The 12,000-nt window shown below is 43.2% G+C and overlaps 1 protein-coding gene and 1 long non-coding RNA gene across 4 annotated transcripts; one reads left to right on the forward strand and one right to left on the reverse strand.

The window, feature by feature from the left end:
* Nucleotides 1–4,924: 4,924 nt before the first annotated feature.
* Nucleotides 4,925–8,983, forward strand: LOC4350791 (uncharacterized). 3 transcript variants are annotated; one of them, XR_010737399.1, is made up of 4 exons: nucleotides 4,925–5,257; nucleotides 7,269–7,374; nucleotides 7,463–7,589; nucleotides 8,129–8,983. XR_010737399.1 is itself a non-coding variant. In XM_066305192.1 (2 exons), the coding sequence occupies exon 2, from the start codon at nucleotides 6,035–6,037 to the stop codon at nucleotides 6,926–6,928; it is 894 nt and encodes a 297-aa protein (XP_066161289.1). In that variant the 5' UTR covers nucleotides 5,107–5,257; nucleotides 6,018–6,034; the 3' UTR covers nucleotides 6,929–7,057. The 3 variants fall into 3 exon arrangements, 1 of the variants encoding a protein (XP_066161289.1); XR_010737398.1 differs by having other exon boundaries at nucleotides 7,476–7,589; XM_066305192.1 differs by lacking the exons at nucleotides 7,269–7,374; nucleotides 7,463–7,589; nucleotides 8,129–8,983 and adding an exon at nucleotides 6,018–7,057 and having other exon boundaries at nucleotides 5,107–5,257.
* Nucleotides 8,984–9,226: 243 nt separating this feature from the next.
* On the reverse strand, nucleotides 9,227–11,151 carry LOC107277597 (uncharacterized). The gene is made up of 2 exons (XR_003239453.2): nucleotides 10,884–11,151; nucleotides 9,227–9,511 (listed from the first exon to the last, which is right to left on the reverse strand). It is a non-coding gene; the product is annotated as an uncharacterized lncRNA (long non-coding RNA).
* Between the last annotated feature and the right edge of the window lie 849 nt (nucleotides 11,152–12,000).

Consider the following 12,000-nt stretch of genomic DNA (forward strand, 5'->3'; position numbering starts at 1 on the left):
ACTACCTCATAATGTATGCGTTTATATGTTCATGACCAATCCACTTATTTGGGGCTACATATGGAAGATAAACACGATGGCCATGGTGCATGCAGAGATGGAGATGAATTGTTGTTTAATTGGAATTATTAGAAATGATTTTAAAAGCCTAGAAGAGAAGATCTAATTTTAAATAATAAATTCCAATATAAAATGGGGCCAGATAAAATTTCATTAAATACTTTGCTTGATTCTATAGTTCCTAGAGTTTTCTGGGATTTATTTGAGCCAAGGAAGTATTTTTAATAAATGGAATTGCATTTCATGAATAATTTAAATTGGAAAATATTTTAAAAGTCCTCTTTTGGCTTTGGGCCGAAAGTCGGCCCAAAACCTTCCCTCTCTCTCCTCTTTGGCCTAGTCAGCCCGCAGCCGCCCGCGCGCGCGCGCTCGGTCGCTGACAGGTGGGTCCCACCTGTCGGACTCGTCGTCCTCCTCGCACCGAAACCCTAGCCGCGCCGCGCCGCCGCCACCTTTCCAATTCGGCCGCATCTTTCCCGATCCGGTGAAATCGTTTGAGGGGAAATGCTCCCCGGAATCTTCTCTACCTTTTTTCCTTTTGGAATCGATCGCCAATTCGGTTTGGAAATCCGTGAATTCGAGTTCGATTCGGATCGATCTCTCTCCTCCGAACCCTAAACCTTCCATCGCGTCGCCGGTCGCCGTGGGCCTTCGCCGCCGCCTCCTTGCCCCTATAAAAGGACCCCCGGTGTCTCCGCTATCCGTCGCCACCCTCGCCATTGCCCGCCGCCGTCTGTAGCGCCCTAGCACCGTGCAGCTGTGCGCTGCCGTCGCCGCCGCAGCTCCAGCCGTGCGCGGCCGTCGCTCCGGTCGTCGTCGCTGCTCGGGGAGGTCACCGTCGTGGTCACCAAGCCGTCGCCGATCTCGTCCACCCCTCCGTCGTCGCCGTAGGTTGCCGTCGTCGTCAAGCCGAAGGTCGCCGCCGCTTCTTCCTCGACGCCGTCGCCGTCCGTTGATCTTCTGCCGCTGTTTTGGTCACCGGTGAGTTCGCCACGTCGCCCTCTACGTGTTGGTGTCCTCCATTCGCGGCGTCGCGTCGTCGTTCGCCGGCGAGCTTGCGCGCCCGAGCCGCCGCCGGTGATGACGTCATCACCGATGTCATCGGTGCCGTCCGTCGTAGACCGGTCGTAGACCGTTAAATCTTGGCCGTTCGTTGTGGATAGGATCGATCTCGGCCGTTCGTTTCCGTGAGCCGCCGCCGTGCACCCGGTCCACCGCGAACCCTAACCGCTGACGCAATAATTTCCTTTTCCTTTTAAAAAATAATTCATTATTGCGTCATCATTCAATTAAAACCCATATAAGTGTTTTAATCCGATTTAATCTATAAAAATTCATAACTAATTCATCTTAGCTCGGATTTAGTTGGTTCAAGTCTCTAATTTTTTCTAAAATTGAGATCTACATGTTAAAAATATCCACATGTACTGTTCATGCTTGTTTATGTGCTGTTTTGGTGATTTTGCTCTTTTCTCTTTAGATTCCGACGTTTCCGGAGAGTCTGAGTTTGCAGGAGAAGATTTTGAAGAGTTCCAAGGCCAGCAAGGCAAGTCACACAGATCCCAAACAACCCTTTGAGCATGTTGATCCCGTTTAAAGCTATTGTTTCTATTCAACTATTGCATTTATTTTCGAATGTCGTTGGGTGGAATTAACCTATTGTTTGTTATAGCCTTTTTGTTCTTGATTACTTTATTCCTTGATACCTTGGGTTATTATAACTTGACTAGTTGGGCTTTATATATTGGTTCAGCTAGATATTAGATATGATTGCTTAGCCATGCTTAGAAACATTAGCACACTATTGGGATAACTTATGACTCACTATTATTTAATGATGGCTTAATGATAGCTCATGATGGTTAATCATGATTGGTTAATTAATTAATTTGCCAACTAAAACCTGATAATGGTGGGTTGTGAGCACATGGTTTTGATGGTCGTGCTCATGACAATTAAGGACCGGTTCATGAGTTTCGGTTGTGAGATATTAACCGTGCCAACCACAAGCCAGCGTGGGCAACAGCTTTACCTTTTGTATAGCATGGTTCATTGCGGGGCACCAGACTGAGAAGTGGCGGAGATAAGCCCACGGGGGTCGCTGGGGAGTCCATGCCTTGTTTATAAGGGGGTGATTATGATCCAGGAATGGTGCGCTGTGGTGGATTGTGTTGTGCGAGGGGTACTGTCACAGCTCCTTTCTGAGGTACCGTGGTGGTATTGAGGCGCATGGTGACATGTTGTGGGGCTGTGTCTTGTGGGTACAGTGGTACACCTCTGACCAGAGTAAAACTATTCGAATAGCCGTGCCCGCGGTTATGGGCGGGTCTAACAATGTCTTTCGTGATTAGTTTCACACTTCTCACCATAATAAAAGATGCTATAACTGGTAATAATTTGATTAGCTCCTGGTTTGGAATGGTATATTCCTGGTTTGGAGATAGAACTGTGCAGCCGGGATAGTTGTTCAGAATGGTTGGGCCTATGCAACAGGGTATGTTGTATAGCGTTGGATTAATATTGTTTAATTACTACTTAACTATTTTATTAAATTCTGAAATGTTTATTAAATGCTGTTTATGCAAATGAAACCCTACTATGCCATCCTTTGTTATCCTGTGCACTTGCATATTTGCTGCATGGCTTGCTGAGTATGTCATATACTCACCTTGCAATCATTCATCAGAGGAGGAGTTCTACAGTGATGCTGATGGTGTGGAGGATTAGGTGTAGCCCTGGTCAAGCTGCCTGTGGAGTGGAGTCGTCTGCGCCGTTTATCTTATTTTTCCGCTGCTTAGATCTTTATTGATTGAGAGGAACTATCTACCTCTGTAATGACATTTTATTCGCTTATTAATTAGAGTAATAATTGTACTCTATTATCAATTTGTTATTGTGTGCCTCGGCTGATTCCTAAACGAGGGTTCACACACATGTAAGCGTTTAGAATTTTGGATAGAAATTCCGGGCGTGACAGCGTTCTGGAATCCAATTCGGCCTCCTAAGATAGTGCTGAATTCAAACGGTCGCCAAATCTCCATATGGCCTACGTTTTGGGCCCACGAGTACTTTATGGAAAGCTCTCGGAATCCTCTTTCCAACGAATCCAACCTCATTGTCAAATTCCATCCGAGTCATCGGCAATTGAAAAAACAAGGGGCTGCATTGTCTGTAATGGGCCTATAGGTCTGTAACTTCGTCTGGGACCCTGGTCCAAGGGGGGCTGTGCCCTAAACAGAGGGAGGACGCCCTTATGACCTCCTCTATCCTTTAAATAGCTAGTAACCCCTTCAGGGTTAGTTGGGTTTTGATTAATTGTAAGTTTAGCTATTGCTACTTCGCTTGTAGCACGCGTGTCGGCTAGACCGTCCGTCTGCTTGTTCGGAACCCCACTTTATCGTATATCAATTCATCTTTGTGCGTCTTGTCTATCTAGCAATTCAGTTGCTTTCTATCTTGTTCTTACTTGTTCTCGATTGCTTGCAGGAATAGGGTTGATCTGCACCAGCAAGATCAACAAACTCTCGGAGATGTGTATTGATCGCTAAGGCACAACATAACAACGTCTCGTACGGTTGTAGTCGGATCGTCAATATTTCTCCTAAATCGTAGTTATCTCAACTCACCGAAAGATCAAGCCACCCCATACATATCAAGATCTTAGGCCCCCTATAATTTTTCCGATTCATTTTTGGAAACAAATGCATTTGGATGCCACCGAAGAGCCGTGTTTGTACTTGAAAAAAACTGATCAAACAACTTTGAATTATTCTCGATTCTGGACCGTTCAAAACTGATTGGACGGCTTAGATCGCTCAACTACACCATACATACAACCACTCGACCTGTTTGGCTAGGAAACATTCAAGAGTGCCTTCTCCAGCCAACTCGACGAGCTCCCCGTCCACCTCTTTCGCGAATCGCGATGGCCACCCCTAACTATACATCACTCTTTCTGTTCTAATATAAGTGTAACCTAGACCCTTTTTAGATCCCATTTCAAAATTTTTCACCCTGTCACATCGAATGTTTGAATACATGCATGAAGTATTAAATATAGGCTAAAAAATAACTAATTGCACAGATTGCGACTAATTTACGAGACGAATCTTTTAAGCATAATTGCTCCTGATTTAACAATATGGTGCTACAGTAAATATTTGCTAATGATGGATTAATTAGACTTAATAAATTTTTCTCACGGTTTACTAACGGATTCTGTAATTTTTTTTTATTAGCGTCCTAACACCCCATATGTAATACAAGTACCTGAGAAGACAGACTAACTACGATTCGGCAAGGAAACCTATGCCGAATTGCATCTGAATACACACATTTTAACAGAAGGCAAAATGTGGAGCAATGCAAGCCCACGGGTTAACGGGCCTGCCAAAATACAACCAAGTTACCAGAATGTGCATCCACCAGCCAAGCAAATCCAACGGCTGACAAAATCGACTGATGGATTAAAATTTGGGATCACCTGTATATTTTATCGACAAATTTTCTTCTAAAAATTTAATAGATATAATTATAATATAATCGTAGTGTAATTATATTATAACTTAAATGTGAATACCGTGTAACTTGTATATAAGTTTCACGTAATTTTGAATCGTTAGATCTTTTACAAGATTTGTTCTGGTAAGAAAGAAAAAAAATTACAGTAGAGATATGTGAGAGGATTTGTTCTCATGACCTTTATTTTACCGAAATAACATGTTACGGAGATTACGAAGAGATATTTAAAAGTTACATACAAGTTATATTATAATTACACTACGATTATACTTTAATTTACATATGTCAATTTTTTTGAGAAAATTTATCGCAAAATATATAGCAAAATTGTTAAAATTTTGCAGGCGCTTGCAAAATAGAAAACCTGAGAAAAAAAGAAAGAAGGAAACACTCGCGTGGCTGCCCACCCGCCGCCGTCGCCGACAACGGCGGCGCGAAGCCGCATCCTCTCCGCCGACGAGCACGCTGGCCCGGAGTCGTCGCCGCTTCAACCGCCGGCCGTCCTGTCCTCGGAGATACGGCAGCGCGTGGCGGCCCCCGGTGGCTGTGCTACGGCGGCCAAAATCGACCGCCGGATTTCCTGTGCTCCACCGCACGGCGGCCTGACGGTGGCTGCTTCTCCTCCGCGCACAAATCCACTCCCGCCCCCCACCATGCACGGCGGCAGCGCTTGACGGTGAGTTCTCCACATGTTTTCCTTGCTGACCTCGATTCGGAATATGGATCCGTGTGAGCCAGTATGATTCAGAGTGGATTCCCGGGAACAAGTCTGATCCGGAGTCGGATTTCTCTTTTGAGGACAACAAATTCCGTTTCAGTTTTCCTTGGGTAACTTCAGGTATATACCTTGCGTCTCTTGCTTCATCACATGTTCCAACTCTGCAAGTATTCAAGCAGGCGACGAATTTCACCTTGCAAGAGGGGCTCGATCTGCTCCAATTATCCAATGGCGCCCTGTAGTACTATAGCCAGGATTATGAACTTAGGGGATCTAGCGAGATGTCCCAAGAATTTGTGCAACCTACTCTTCAGAGTAGTACAATCCAAGCTCCTAGCGCCCCTTCACAGTAGTTTACTGAAGGAAGTGCAAAAAGATGATGGTGATCAGCCATCAATGGCAGAGAGTGTTGTGGCAAATTTACCAGAGCTGTCTCAGGACATCTTAATGGAGATATTTGCCCTCCTGGAGATCCCTGACCTCGTGCGTGCAGGATCGGTCTGTAACTCCTGGCTCTCGGCCTACAACGAATTGCGCAGCCTAGGTATCTATAAACTGTCCCAGACGCCGTGCCTGCTATACACCTCTGAATCTGCTGGCGATAGCGTCGTGTGTCTCTATAGTCTTGTCGAGAAGAGGGAGTACAAGATTACTCTCCCGGAGCCACCCATACGCAGTAGGTTTCTGATTGGGTCCTCACTTGGTTGGTTGATTACAGCTGATGACTTATCCGAGATGCACCTGGTCAATCCGATCACAGGGGAACAGATAGCTCTCCCTTCTGTTACCACAATGGAGCATGTGAATCCCATCTTCAATGAGTCTGGTGCTCTCCACAAGTATGAGTTCTCACTGCACACTGCAACGAGGGTTAGTTATGCAGAGCCATCAATTTTTGCCCTTGGCGAGCTGCGGGATTACATATATAGTAAGGCTTTTGTGTTTACTGATACTTTCACAGGGGGATGCATTGTGGTTCTGATCCACGAGCCAGCTGGTCAAATTTCATTTGCAAGGGTTGGGGATGATAAGTGGACATGGCATCCATCACACTCTCACTATTCTGACTGCATCTACATTGATGGTCTACTGTATGCACTGACTGCACAGGGAGAAATCCATACACTTGATCTCAGTGGCCCCACGATCACGATGAAGATGATAATTGGAAGTTTGTCTTACAGTAGGTACATTGTGCAAGCTCCATGGGGTGGTCTTCTGCTAGTTTGGAGGTCAGTTGAGGACATTGAGGAGGATTACGAGGCTGACTTGCCTGCTGACCATGCAACATTTGTGCGGTATACTAGGGAAATTAAAATATATAGTGTTGATACTATGGGGAAAAAACATGTAGAGATCAATAACCTGGATGGTCATGTGTTGTTTCTTGGTCATAACCAATCACTTTGTCTCAGCACGGAACAATATCCACATCTCAAGGAAAATTATACCTATTTTACTGATGATGACGAAGCTTGGTTATTTGGATTCAAGAATAAGCGTCGTGATATTGGATTATTTGATTTGAAACATAACAGCAGAGAGGAACTCGTGTCTCCTCAGCTTTGGTCCAACTTTCCCGCTCCTGTTTGGATTACACCTAGTTTCACAAAGTTGAACTTCGCCTAGAAGAAGCACTTTTAAGTTTTCTTGTTTATGGATATAATAGTTGTGTATATTTCTTCTTGTTCTGTACAATTTATATGTAAAATTATGATTGGAGAACTGAAAGGTGAATGAGAAGGTTAGGTTGCTCCATATTTGTTTATTTGTACCGACCTTTCTTATGTTTATTTAAATTTCTACCGTCTTAAGGGCAAACAGCAGGTCTTGTGTGATAGCCACTTTCTAGGGAATTAGTGGAATATACAAGGCTAATGTGACCAATGTTATTAGAAAATGGCAAAGCTGTAAGTGCTTCTTAGAGTCTAAAATAACTTAACTCTGAGACTCTGACTGCAATCGGCAGGATGCCTGGGCTAATTTGGAGAAGCCTTGTGGAAGCATGTTTTTTAGTATCTTGAAGGACACCATGTACTTCATATTTTACAACTACAGGGATAGAAGATTGAGAGGTATGGACTGTGTTCTAGCTGCCATCTATTTTTATTTTGAATTATGAGAGACCAAGCCTTCTGTTCCAACGTACTTAATTCATTCTAGATAACAATCGCAGGGTCTGTCTAGGAAGGATTATGAGAAGGAATTGGAGCTTGCGGACAGTGAGAAAACAAAAAAGCTTGAACAGAAGTTGTTTCGTGGTCTTTAAGATTCACTAGTCCTCAAGGAGGTAGGTTCTCATAGTCTTTCCACGTCAAGATCCAGTTTGTGTTCTTTTCACCATTTGATCTTGACTAAATTACGTTTTAACTTTACATGCTGCTAACGGGCAAAAATCTGTAATGGGGCTAGTTTTGATTCCTAGCACTAATACACTTCCGATTTACTTGCAATGATGTTCAGGTGCAAACACTAACTCATCTCATGTACACATATGCAATCGATGTATTAGTTTAGTGCTACGCATCATATCTGCTTGTGCTAGTGTGTGCCCTTGCTAACTGTAGATGGACCCATTCCTTAACTGAGAATTAGGGCCTGCATAAGATATTATCCATTGGCTAAACCTTATGCTCAAGCTTCAGTTTTCATAGGTAATTTTCTAAACTTCTAAACAAGTTTTATGCACATTACACTGTATTGGCTAAAATCGAACCAGCAACAGCTTATAACTTCAGTTATTGTGCACCCATTGTTCCATGTTTATCAGTTTAAATAACACATCCCAGATTATTCTCCTGTTCTCTGAGCGAAAGTCCTTTTTTGCAGAAAGGAGTTAAGGATGGACCATCTTAGCTTGTTTCATCAAGCATGATTTTGCTCTTGTTTCATCGTGGCAGAGCGCATGTGCTCTTATCAAATATGGCAACTAGAATTATGTTAAGGTCTTAAGGAGGTGAGGAGAGTAATGTAAGTCCAGGGGACGTTGAAGGAGAAAGGATGCAGTTGGATGGAGCTGAATGGCAGTGTTCACCATTTTGCAGCTGGAGCTGGAAAACATTCAGGAAATGATAGCATCCTTCTGAAGCTTGATGAGATAATTGCAAAAATAAAGGTGTTTGACTATGCTCCTAAGGTTACCAATGCTTCGGCTGATTTGTTTTGTGTAAGGAAAATATCAGAGAAGCTGTCTGGCGTCTGCTGTTCATTGGGAAGCTTGCCCCTTTCATTTAGACTGGTCAGTTGAGAAAGTTTTGCTTCAACTGCAAAGACTAGAAGGGTGTTTGAGGGCTGAGATTCTTCCGTGAAGTCTATGGAATTTGTACAAAATACAGGTTAATTGCCTTGCCAATTGAAACCCACCATGCTGAAAAATGATCAACACAGTCGATTCATGACGAGTGCTACTTGCGTGCATTTGATGCGATGGTCGTCCAAAAGAAAAAAGATCTTGTGTGCCAGGGCAGAACAGAACAAGCTGGGCGGGTGTGCCCTATCATCTCCAACTCCAAAATTCTGAACAAGCAGAACAAGCAGGGCGTGGCGGGGGTACTCAAACTCAAATAAATTCTGATGGTGTGTAATATACACATTGTGTATATTCTATATTCTGTTCTGTGACTTCCATTCAGCCATGTTGCTACAATCTTGGTTGTTGCCAAATGATGCTTAGTTGGTGCTTTATTTCTCATACAGATGGAGGCGGTTCCTCAAACGTGAACTGCCACGTGACATGGTCACTAACAGGTGGGCCCGTGAGCAGTGGGGCCCACATGTTAGTCACCACGTCCCTCTGACTTCACGTCAGAGGATCCCATTCCCATACAGATATTAAGGCTACTACTGGAATGTGCAAACATATTTATGCTGAGATACTAATCAGTAATCACTTTAGTCACACGCGCATGTCATTCAACACATTTAGAGTACGCAATCAAATCAAATTATGATATTATGATTAAGGGGTTACAGATATCGGTGTTAACATAAGAATAGTAAGCAAGGAACTAATCCAATAGTTAGCAAGGAACCAATCCAAAAACATGCCGAACTTTCAGTTGATCACTCTACCCACCAACCCGCAGGCTGGACGTGGGAGAAGTGGACGTGTAGCTCTAACTCACGGGGAGAGCTTACTATCACCCCGCAATTCCTCTGATTACATGGGATCCGATCTGCTTTAGGGTGCTTCCTATGCCAGTGGAGCAACATCTGAAATGCAAATCAGCAAGCATAATTAGTTCTTCCGAAAACAAATGCAGCAATGTAATGTTAAAGGAAAATTTAAGCACCACCATTCCTCTCTAGCAGACAGATTTTTTGTGACATAATTTTGAAAGTAGCAGTAGTGGCAAACTAATTGGCCACTCAAACTTGATTTCTCGCAGTAGTCCGCGTGCAGATCGACTAAGAATGCAGAAACCAGCTCACCTCCAACCATCTAAAATGCATGTAATTTAGATTAGAATCTCATGCAATGATATATTGTGCAAATGAAAAGTGAGCATGCTGTTTAAGAAATGGGACTACCTAAAAATTGCCACAAGTTTTTTGGGTGAGAAACTTTCAAATGTGACTACAATAATAGTTGGAGTGTAATTACATTGTCCCCGCAAAAAAAAGGAGTGTAATTACATTGTAACTACTACCCATATACAATTGTGTAAAAACATATTTGTGTTTAATTGACTAGCATCATTAGCTTTTGACTACGTGATCGGGAGTTCTATTCCCCACTAGTGCATCTCTGTGAAAAAAAATTTTCCTCTCACACGAATCTGGATGCAATCCAAGGATCACAAATTTAAAAATTTTGAGTTTTTTTCCCTCTCATACGAATCTTGATGCAATCCAACGGTCATAAATTTAAGGGGCAATTGCATTCTTACCCCTACTTTCAGTTCTAATAGTGATTTTACCCCTATTTTTTAGGGTTTGTGATTTTATCCCTACTTTTTTGAAATGAACCAATCGATTGCCCCTGTTCTGTTAGCTTCGGTTAACGGTGTTAAATATGTGGTAAGAAGACAAGTATACCCTTGCATATATGCGCCTACTACTTTTACGACAGGAGCCATGCTTGCATAGACTCTGGACATGTTTCAAAATGGAATTTTGCTTATTTCAAATCCGTCCTAAATTTTTTACGAACTTTCAGAAAGTTTGACAAATATGACATGAATTCAGCAATGACTTTTACAGAATTCCGATAGAATTTCAGAAAAAAAATTGACAGGATTTCGACAAAATTTCAACAATAATTTGTAGCAAACATCACAAACAATCACCATTGCAAAGGAAATCTGGATATCTTTACGAATCACGATATAGAATTGTGCTTCTGAAACTCTACATTTGTTTATCATTGGAGCAAAGAAATAACGCTATCACATCCTCGAAACTGACGGGATTACATTAGACATTTGGACCCAAGCTCACATGCACAATTGATAAAATACTCACTAAAAAGACCCCGTGTACAGGAAGAGGGGGGGGGGGGGATTAATCTGCTCTGAACTTATTTATACGAGGAAATTTGCCACTGGTTTAACGAAGTAATCATGGCAGGGGACACCACAGTTACCAGCTGCTCGTTGAAGCGGCCACGCCGCCTTCGCTCGCTTCAGCCGCCACCGGCTGCTTTGCATCACCGTGACGCTCCGAGCCTCCGACGCCTCCGCCTGCTGCAGTCGTCGGCTTGTCGCTGCCTCCCAGCTCACTGCGTCGTCGTCGCCTGCTCGCGTCGCACCTCTTCGGCTCGCAATAAGCGTCGCCGCCTCCGATCGCTACAGGCAGCCGCCGCCGCCGCCTGCTCGCCTCCCGTAGGTTTGGGGATGGGGAATAGTTGGGACGGGCCGGACGGCTAGCCAGACTCCAGATGATTACTTCTCAGGGGTAGGAAGGACATTTCATATTTCATAAATAATTTTTTCTGCTCTCTTTTCTATATTTTTACTCAATAATTATGGGCCCACCTAACTGCCATCCAAAGTAGAGGCAAACGGCTGATTTGTTTCAAAAAAGCTGGGGTAAAATCACAAACCCTAAAAAATAGGGGTAAAATCATAATTAGAATTGAAAGTGAGGGTAAGAACGCAATTGTCCCTAAATTTAAATGCTTTGAGCTTTCTACTGTATGATCAGGAGTTCGACTCCTTGGCAATGGAAAAAAGAATCAAGGGCCTATTTGATTCTCTACCCTACCAATTAATTGGTAGTGCCAAAATCTAAGTAAATTTTAGCACTACCTATTTTTTTTGGTAGAGCAAAGTTAGCTAGCTATGTTTGGTTTGGTACCAATGTAAAGCCAAATTTTAGTAGGATGGTGAAGAAGATTCTAGAATATAGCCAAATTGAATATGTACACTACCAATTATTTGACATCAATCCAAACTAGCACATTTCCTATTTAAGTTACCAAAATTTTGGTATGGCATGTTTTGCCTTTAATCCAAAACGGCCCCAAGAGACAATTCAAGGATAAAAAAAAGTTTTTTTAGCAATTCCGTTAAGGGAAAGAAGAAGAGGTGAGGGTGTTGTATGTACCACTGCTCGCCGGCGAGGTTGAGGCGAACTGGTGTTATGTTCACCGGATGTTGGTGTACGCATCGCAGAAGACGCAGAAGACGTGGAAGACGCAGTGGCATCCTTCTTTCGTCGAACAGATTGGAGCATCCAGGCTTGGTTGCATGTTCGACCCG

Source organism: Oryza sativa, chromosome 11 (genome assembly GCF_034140825.1).
Source record: "Oryza sativa Japonica Group chromosome 11, ASM3414082v1".
Lineage (NCBI taxonomy): Eukaryota > Viridiplantae > Streptophyta > Magnoliopsida > Poales > Poaceae > Oryza > Oryza sativa.